The following is a 10,461-nucleotide window of genomic DNA, read 5'->3' on the forward strand; positions in this document are numbered from 1 at the left end:
TTACACGTCAACTAAAAAACTAGTGATGTTACGCATGCGTCGACGAGTCCGACATAGCCGATTATACAAATAGCCTACAAGTAAACGTGGAGCTTCGTTTTTTTTTTTCTGGACGAAAAGCACAATAACGTTTACATTTATCAACAGATTTATGATCTGCGTCTAAAATTAGGCTACTCACAATCTCGCTAGTTAGAACTTGAAAATTATTCATTGTCAAAAGAAATTGTGAAAACTAACGCTTGCCAAGCATTTGGTTAAAAGTTCTTGGTTAAGTTTTTCATTTACGAATTTTTTTATATATATATATATATATATATATATATATATATATATATATATATATATATATATATATATATTAGCTTTTTCTGTTCTTGAATCACACCATATGCCACATAGTTTCATATGAATGTAAAGATAATTTGCAGGTCAAAACTTTAATCTAGAGCATTTATCTTAAGGCCCTTCATTTTTACAATGTATTTCTGTGTTGTTGCCCTCTAACATTATGCTTACAGTTTAAAACACGTTTATTTTATTATTCAAAACAACACAACTTTAGGTATAGAATATCTTATCGTAAAAAAAACATAAAATTGTCTCTTCATTTTAAATGGACTGCATTATGTTTACTTCTGTCTGTCTACTTAAAAATGTGTTTAATAAAAAAAAAAAAAGTAATGATCTATTAGCATTTTACATATTTCTATGTAGACTAATTATATAAAACTGCACTATCATCAGTAGGCTACACAGTGCATTTATGTCCAAATAGAGAAAGATTGGGCTTAAAAGATTATCCTGTGGTGACCTCTAGTGGACAACATGAATATCACATCTTGGGCCCCTAATTATAAAATAATCCTTGATGGATCCAGTAAAACATTTCCCCCCGGTTTCACAGACCAGGTTTAAGATAGTCCCAGACTAAAATGCATGTTTGAGCTGTTTAACTGAAAGCAACTTGCACTCTAAATCTCTAAATATGTCAGTGTCATTGTTTTGTCTCAAGATTCACACCATGTTTATTTCTAGGGCACGTTAATAAAAGCTACTAAAATGCCCTAATTGAACTAAGGCCTAATCCTAGCTTATTCTAAGCCCTGTCTGTGAAACCGGGCCTTACAGTTATGAATTTCCTCCCCCTTTCCAGCTCTGGCTTGACGAACTTACAAATACACTTCATCTGGAGCATAGGCGCTCTTTCTAAAGAATAAGGGGAGCCAGTATTCTAAAGCCTTTATAAAGCATTCAGAGGCAGAAGAGACTTGGAGGAAAGGGAGGCAGACCTTAGATCCGTTCTTCTAGCGTTCTTCCCCATGCAAGGCGTATCAGACAGACATTAGTATATACTTAACTGCACAAGAAACTGTAACTTTCATATTTGTTGGATTGTGGTATACTGTATAAGAAAAACAAAGAGGATCTTATGATTTGATCTCTGCTAAGTTTATTTGCACTTGTACTATACTATATTTCTCCAATAAAACACATTCACTGACAAGTTATGTGTTTTAACACATAACTTGTACACAAAACTAACAAAACAAACTAACTGACAAGATGTTAAATTAGAATTGAATTATGTTATGTTAAATGCCATGTTATATTAGAATTGAATTATGTTATGTTAAATGCCATGTTAAATAAGAATGAAATTAAATTAGAAAGGATAAGTCTGGATCTGTGACCTATTAAAAATAACAAAATTAGTGTTTTTCATGCGCAAATAGCAGCATGAACAACATGAGGATTCATCGTCACGCAGTGTAGCACTTCTGTGAACGGAGAAAAAGGTGCTTGGGTGTTGACTTTGATTAAAACAATCATGCACATAAATGGAAATACATTAAACCATTTCTATAATATTGTGGGAGCTGTGTATGAGGCTAGTAGACCATATTTTGTACGCACTGATAAGAAATTTAATAGTAAGCCAGGGTGGAAAAAGTATGTGTCTGGATCCCATACTGAAGCTAAGAAAGCATTTAAGGCATGGAACTTAGCAGGTATAGGCCCAGACAGAGGCCTCTTCTGGAACAAAAAAAAAACCTGACAAATGCTAGGTATAAATATGCAGTTCGATATGTCTGTAAACATGAACACATGATAAGAGCAGACTGAATTGGCAGAAAATCTGTTACATAATAATATAAACGGTTTCTGGAAAGATGTAAGAGCATCAAATAGGAATGATGTGATATTACCAAGCTCTATAGATGGTGTCTTTGGATCAGAGAATAGCTGAACTGTGGAGACAACATTATTTTACCTTGTTTAATTGTGTAATGAATGAACCGTATGAAGTGGAAAAGGTTCACAGGACTGATATGTTGGGAATTACTAGGCTAAGTATAAAACCTATATGGAAAGGTTAAAGGGATAGTTCACCCAAAATTTTTAATTCTGTCATCATTTACTGACCCTTAAGCTGTTCCAACCCTGTATGAGTTTCTTTCTTCTGTTGAACACAAAAGAAGATATGATTCAATTCAATTTGAAGACTGTTGGTAACCACACAGTCGATGGGCCCTATTGACTTCCATAGTAGCCTATTTGTTTTTCCATACTATAATGGGAGTCAATGCCTTGGGCCTGTTTGGTTGCCCAAATTCTTCAAAATATCTTCTTTTGTGTACAACAGAAGAACGAAACTCATACAGGGTTGGAACAACTTAAGGGTGAGTAAATGATGACAGAATTTTCATTTTTGGGTGAAAAATGAACAGACCAAACCTGTACTGTGAAAGTGATCACACAAATAAATCAGAATAGTGGAGTTAAGCAAGGAAGGTTTAAAAGACCAATCCGCGTCCCTGAAATCACAAATCACGAAGAGTGACATGAGATATGTCTACGACATCGCACTGCTGATTTAGAGCCAAAAGAAATCTGAATTTTAAACCGTAAATTAGTTTGGTGGACTGCGGTCATTTAAACCCTGCCCACTTGGATCTGATTCGACCTCCGCTTAAACTTGCACACAACACAACAATCCAGGAAGTTTCAGTCATGGACCTGTTGCATCTTTACGAGTGGATCGACATCAAAAGTATTTTGATATTTTCGTGTGTGTTTCTATTGCTGAGTGATTATATCAGAAATAAAGCGCCGAAGAACTTTCCTCCTGGACCTTGGTCTTTGCCGATTATAGGAGACCTTCATCATATCGATTCTAGTAAGGTTCATCTTCAGCTTGCAAAGGTAAATACAATTCCAGTTAAATCTAGCTAAATGTATTGTGTGAAAATCTGTGAAAACGCAAAGCCTGGTTAAAAGATTACAGTGACTGCTGTAAACGTTAATCTCGTCTGACTAAATTGATAGGCCCATTCCTGCGTGTTTAATTTAACAAAGACACTTTGTGACGCATCATGACGATAATTCAGCTATTTTAATTAAACATCATTTTATACATAAATTAAAATATGACGAGAAAAAATAACACTGAAATGTGGAAAATTAAAGAGTATACCTATGCTATAAATTTCCGCGCAAGCGACGCAGTGATCCAGATTCTGAACTGCATGCGATTCTGTTATATCCACAACATTCATACAATTACAGCTGCAATGAGGATAAAGCGAAAGAACGTGTATTTGAGTGTTCAGTTCAGAATGAGTCACTCGAGTTGTGAATAAGCCGTTGCCGTAACGGAGTCTTTCCCATATTTTTTTACAGTCTATGTTTCCCATATGTTCTGTGTTCCCCATTTAGTTATATAAGGCAATTGGCAAATAATGAACGCATGACAATGGGTGCTATGTTCACTGGGCCAGAGATCAAGTGCAAGTGTTGCGCACACATATTTCAGCTCCACCTCTCTGCACGTCTAACGGGTGGAGGGATAATAGGGTGTGGTTGGATATAGATAACCTATACTCCACCCATTAGGGCCCAAATTACATTCAGAGATGGGGAGCTAGACCTCCAGGGAGGAGTGGCGAATGTAATTTGGGCCTAATGGATGGAGCTAGAATATCTAAACACACCCTAACCCAACCCATAACTCAATCCCTCCACCCATCAGACGTCCAGAGAGTTGGAGCTGGACGCCATTTGACTGCAGTGGGCACCACTTGAACAAATATGCTCCCACTAATGAGCTATGTAGTGGAATATCCCAAACATGTAAAAGTCAGTATGAATCATGAAAAATGAACAAAGTTCATTTCTAAGATATAGAAGATAATACTTCAGTATACTTATTATTAGTTCTGACAACATTATTTTCAGCTAGTCAGGCTGGGAATGAAACAGTCTGGCTAAAACTAGTTAAACCAGCTAGCCAGGGTTTAAATGAATAAATCTTAAACTAATAAACATGTCTGAATTAATGAATGTTTAGAATTTGCAGAATGTTGGAATTTTGGGCTAAATGTGGCTAAAACTTGATTTTTAAATAATATTTTACAGTTTGCAGAAAAATATGGCAAGATTTTCAGCCTTAGATTTCTTGGACCAAGAATTGTTGTGTTGAATGGATATAAACTAGTGAAGGAGGTCTATACACAACAGGGTGATAACCTCGCTGATCGACCTTCACTACCTTTATTTTATGACATCTTTGGAGACAGAGGTCCGTTTAATATCAGAATTTTAAATTGGTGGTTTAACATTTCACCATAAATTGTCAGTAATCTATTAACTGGGTTTATTTTGTGTACAGGTTTATTTCTTGCCAATGGCTATAAATGGAAGCATCAGAGGAGATTTGCACTATCAACTCTTCGAAACTTTGGATTGGGAAAGAAAAGTTTAGAGCCATCCATCAGTCTTGAGTGTTGCTTTCTGAATGAAGCCATTTCAAATGAACAAGGTATTTACTGAGGCTTGTTGACTGAAAATAATTGACAATTGCATTTGAAATTGCAAGCACAGTGTGATTTACAACAACTACTGTTCCAGGTCGACCATTTGACCCTCGCTTTCTATTGAACAACGCTGTCTCAAATGTGATCTGTGTCCTTGTGTTTGGTAATCGATTTGAATACAGTGACCATGGCTTCCAGTCTCTGTTGAAGAACATCAGTGAAGCTATGTATCTGGAAGGAGGGGTCTTTGCTCAAGTAAATATTTTCTCATTTTACCAAGTTAACTTAGCTTTCTTTCACTGCTCATGTACTTTTTGTTTTAATTTCTTTAGCTTTATAATATGTTCCCATGGCTCATGCGGCGACTGCCTGGACCACACAAGAAAATTATTGCTCTGTGGAAAGAAGTGATTGGCTTTGCTCGAGAGAAGGTGAATGTACACAGAGCGGATTATGATCCAGCAAATCCTCGAGACTACATCGACTGCTTTCTTGCTGAGATGGAAAAAGTAAGACCCTTTTTTTCCTGGGGGTGGTCAGTAAGTGAGCTGCTTACGGGTAATAATAATGCATATGGCTATTGAATTGAAACGACACTCATTCATGTTGTTTAGCTAAAGAACGACACAGCCACTGGGTTTGATGTGGAGAACTTGTGCATCTGCACTCTGGATCTGTTTGTAGCGGGAACTGAGACCACCTCTACCACCCTGTACTGGGGTCTTCTCTACATGATAAAATATCCTGAGATACAGGGTGAGTGCTTACTGTGAGAAATGACATTCATATGGACATTAAAAGTAATACGTACTCAAACTCTCTCTAAATTTGGTATCTTCAGCCAAAGTTCAGGACGAGATTTATCGTGTTGTGGGAGGGTCACGGCAGCCATCTTTATCAGACAAGGACAGCATGCCCTACACCTGTGCTGTCATTCATGAGATACAGAGGATTGGAAATATTATCCCAATAAATGCGTTCCGGGCTACTGTGGAAGATACTCAGATAGGAAAATACTCTATCCCAAAGGTGCATGGGCGTTGTAATGTTTAAAGTATTGTGAGAATGTGAACTTGAGCAGAACTTATTAGTTTAAGCACATTAAGAGTAGTGTGTATAATTTTACTCTTGTTAAGCCTCTTGTGGTTCTGTAGGGTACAATAGTGACCGGCAGTTTGACATCAGTGCTGTTTGATGAGTCCGAGTGGGAGACGCCTCACTCTTTTAACCCGGGTCACTTCTTGGATGCTGAGGGCAATTTCAGGAGGAGAGATGCCTTTTTACCTTTTTCTCTAGGTTAAGGCCACAAAAGTAATCCAAATGTATATACATTGATGATGCTGTACAAGCCCCCCCATTATAATTACCCATCATTTTCTCTGATTTTCAGGAAAGAGAGTGTGTCTTGGGGAGCAACTGGCACGGATGGAGTTGTTCCTGTTTTTCTCCTCTCTGCTGCAGCGCTTCATTTTCTCTTCACCAGCGGGTGTGGAGCCCAAATTGGATTTTAAACTGGGGGACACGCTCTGTCCCCAGCCATATGAATTGTGTGCAGTGGCACGCTAAAACAAGCAACACACACGTAATTTTATACATTTCAGTAATAAAAAAAAAAAATCTGATTTTAAAATAGAACCCAATATGTGTTTCTCTAAAAGTTGCTGGGCGCTTACATGATGGTCTGTTTTAGATATTTCTTGGTTGGTTGGATGCAAACTGGCTAGTTGGTTAGTTATATGAAATATATGATACAAAAAATATTTACAAATAAATCACCATTGGAAACAAAAAGGATCATTATCATAAGTCATAAAGGGATCTAGGTTCTGCACATCAAATGGCAACGTTTTCCAGGGTCCCTGGGGGTCCTTAAAAAGTGTCAAATTTACTTGTATCAAATTTAAGGTCATAAAAAGTCTTACATGGTATAACTAAGATATTGATTATCCATTTTAAGTGGTCTTAAATTTGTGGACGGAAAAAACAGGAATCATGGCGTAGGCTACTGTGATTATTACATTTCTAAAGACAATGATTTAATTAAATAAATGTGATTGTGAGTAAGAAATAAATAATGAATAATACATAAAGAAGTGTTGAATATTTATCTAAGTGCAGAAATAAAGTTTAGTAACTGAGTGTGCAATCCAGCTGGTGGTCTATGATCTGAGCTATTATGATGACATTCTTTTTATGTACAAATATGTATTTCTTCCATAAATACCTCCATGAATATGCAAATTAGCCCCATATCCACTCACAGAGGCTCCGAATACTTGATCCACTCGCTCAACTTTACTGTAGTAAACGCTACACAATGGCAAGTGGAAATCCTGGTTTAATTCAGCCATATGTGTTTGAACTAGAAACTGATTCTGAAGAAGATGTGGAAGAGTGAATTATACAGGCTCGTCTGCAAGTCTATGTATCAAAATGGTAATGCGTTTTATGTATCGCTCACGTCAGACACATAACGGTAATTAATATGATTAGCCTTTTTTTAATTACATTATCAAACAGCTAATAATGTGTTGCTAATGTTACACAAACCATGTTCCCGTTCACCACCTCAGTCTGCCTTCTGAAAATCAGTAGGCCTATCCTTAGAAATGCTTTGAACAACTTAGAACGTCAGTGGAGAAAGGCATATAGTTCATCATAACATCGTAATATACATAATTATCCCGCTATATTGCAAATATACCTGATTTTTTATATCAACAGAAAAACATACCAGGAATACACCAAAAATATACCAGGATAACCAGGATAAGAGACTCCCCTACTTCACAGCTTAGTTAATGATATGCTAAAGCCAGCCCGCACATTGATGTGATTGGTTACAACGTAGTTTGTGACGTAGAGATCACTGGCGATTTCAAACTGCATTTTTTTCACTTCAGATTTAAGGAGAAAATACTCAACAATGGTGTTGACTTATGAATTTGCACATAATTTGACTCAAAGCATATTAAAAACACCCTGCTCTGGGTACACACTGGAACAAATGCGTTATGGATGATGATCACATAACAGTTGCCGTTGCCTTTGGCTTGCTCAGTTGGGGATATTCTGGGGATATCTAATTTGATTTTATCAATCAATAAATTCCACTAGAAACAAACCTTGTTGTATTATTTTAATTTAATACAGTGAAGCTGCTTTGATACAATCTGTATTGTGAAAAGCGCTATATATACTTGACTTGACTTGACTTGACATAAAACTAGGAAAAGGAAGGTTTTTTTTTTTTATTTTTTTATTTACTTTTATCACTGATGAATACGGCATGTAGAAAGATCACATTGGAACAAATTAGCCTATGTGACAGAAAATCTGTTACATAATAATATAAACAGTTTCTGGAAAGATGTAGGAGCATCAAATAGGAATGATATTACCAAGCAGATGGTGTGTTTAGATCAGAGAATAGAGCTGAACTGTGGAGACAACATTATTTTACCTTGTTTAATTGTGTAATGAATGAACCATATGAAGTGGAAAAGGTTTACAGTAGCCTACTGATATGTTGGGCATTACAACTAATGAAGTTTATAAAGCAATAATGCAGCTCACAGACAGGGAAGCCAGTGGCTTGGATCAAATTACTGCTGAACACCTAAAGTTTGTGAGCCCTATAGGGTTGCGGTTCTTCTTGCCATTTGCTTTAATGGGTTGATAAAACATGGACTGTTGCCAGAGTCTATATTGTCGGTTGCATTAGCAGGGCTGCCAACTCTCACGTATTGAGCGTGAGACTCACGCAACTGACACTTTTCACACGCTCTCACGCCACACATCCATTTTCTCACGCACAGAAAAATCGCGAAGCAAAGACACGGAGACCGACAGACAAAACAGAGCAGGTTACTTATGATATAAAAAAAATCTCAGCTCTCAGATTCTGTCAATTTTATTACGAAATTCAAACACTAAATACCGTTTTGGTACTTGTAAATGTGACGTGACAGATCCCTATAGCGGCACGTGAACGATCATCTCTACTAGCTAATAGTAAATAAACACGATTGAACAACGTTGAAAGATAAAGTACAACTTACCGAAATGTATTTTCCTCATACATAATATCGATCAATCAGTGTTTTTCAACCGCAGAAAGGGTCACCTGAACAGCTGGAAAACAATTATGTCACATAACATTTACCTCAGGAAATCCATTTAATGACCATAATATAGGCTAGCACGTTAGTTAAAGTTAAGCTAGAAAAAGGAGCTATAGAGAGTATTTTGCTAAATATGTGTAGGCTACTATTACATATTTAATATATTTTTACTTATATAATTAAATAAGGTTGTTATTATAATTAAAAAAACGCATTATATTTAATTTGAGTTATTTTTAATCTTAAATAATACTAGGGCTCTCTATATGTTTACAGCATTAGGTGAGATTTTTTTTTTCTTGAGAAAAATGTAGGCCTATCTTGTGTAGGCCTACCTAATATTTATCCAGATAAGTCAATATTGAATCAAATCACAAGATCTGAACTTTATTGTGAAATTTGTGTCAAGCTATAATAAAAAAAACATAGCTTACCAGAAATTGTACCATGTAAACATTGTAACATGTTGTTACTAAACCTAATACAATTCTGTTTAGTTACTAAAATGTTTTCACAATCACAATACACTTATTGTGATGCAAGACATTTTTTTTACATCCCCAATCCAATACCCAATAGGGGTGTGCTTAATAGCATACTAAGAATTTTGGTATATTGGTATGCTAATCAGACTATGACAATAAAATGGGGTAATAATGTCTCAGCGCCTTTTGGGGTTGGTATTGGTGTGCGGCAGGGAGGTCTACTTTCACCAGCCCTTTTTAATGTTTATATGAATGAATTGTCCGAACAATTAAGTGATTGTAAGACTGGATGCATGTTGAGTAATATTTTAATCAATCATCTTATGTATGATTATGTATGATCTTATGTATTCAGGACGATCAAATTTTTTCTCCCAAGTAGTGCTGGCTTTCAACAGCTGCTAAAAGTATGCTCTGATTATGGGATTAAATATGATGTGCAATATAATGCAAAGAAGAGTGTTGCCATGATATGTAGAACAAAGGGGATAATATAAGGACCTTAATTTTCCTGATTTTTATTTGTCAGGGCAAATACTAAATATATGCACTAAAACTAAATATTTGGGACATATCATTAATGATGAAATGTATGATGATGACGATATGTCACACTGTACTTCTTTTATACTGCTCCTTTGTGGGTTAATAAAAAAAAAAAAGTAAGCATATGTAAGTTTAAAGTTGCCTACAATGATTGTATGAGGATTATATAATGATAAAAAAAAAAACGAGGTGGAGCAGTGCAAGTAATCTATTTTGTATACAAGAGTAAAAACCTTTATGGCTTTACTGAGAAATTTTATGTATAAATGTAGCCTATTTGTCGGCTGGATCACAGAATGCTAGCATTATGCTGTTGTCAAACCCTAAGCTAAGTGTGGTGCGTGGTACCAGTCATCTGAGAAAGTATTGGCATAATTGTCTATTTTAAATGTTTTGTATTGTATGTAATTTTGTGTAGGTTGATGTTTGTTTTCTTTCTAATGGACCTTGAGTCTGGAAATAAAGCTGAATTGAATATAAACTTATGCT

General features: G+C 35.9%; 1 protein-coding gene across 2 annotated transcripts; it reads left to right on the plus strand.

The window, feature by feature from the left end:
• Positions 1 to 2,952: 2,952 nt before the first annotated feature.
• LOC311291606 (cytochrome P450 2J3-like) lies at positions 2,953 to 8,788 on the plus strand. Of its 2 annotated transcripts, none has more exons than XM_084410725.1 (9): positions 2,953 to 3,207; positions 4,420 to 4,582; positions 4,673 to 4,822; positions 4,912 to 5,072; positions 5,150 to 5,326; positions 5,432 to 5,573; positions 5,659 to 5,846; positions 5,972 to 6,128; positions 6,208 to 8,788. In XM_084410725.1, exons 1-8 carry the CDS (start codon positions 3,016 to 3,018, stop codon positions 6,116 to 6,118), a joined length of 1,320 nt encoding a protein of 439 aa, XP_084266851.1. In that variant the 5' UTR covers positions 2,953 to 3,015; the 3' UTR covers positions 6,119 to 6,128; positions 6,208 to 8,788. The 2 variants fall into 2 exon arrangements, with proteins under 2 accessions (XP_084266851.1, XP_084266850.1); XM_084410724.1 differs by having other exon boundaries at positions 5,972 to 6,113; positions 6,208 to 8,785.
• The last annotated feature ends 1,673 nt before the right edge of the window (positions 8,789 to 10,461 follow it).

The sequence above is a fragment of the Rutilus rutilus genome, assembly GCF_951802725.1.
Source record: "Rutilus rutilus genome assembly, chromosome: 6".
In the NCBI taxonomy this organism is placed as follows: domain Eukaryota; kingdom Metazoa; phylum Chordata; class Actinopteri; order Cypriniformes; family Leuciscidae; genus Rutilus; species Rutilus rutilus.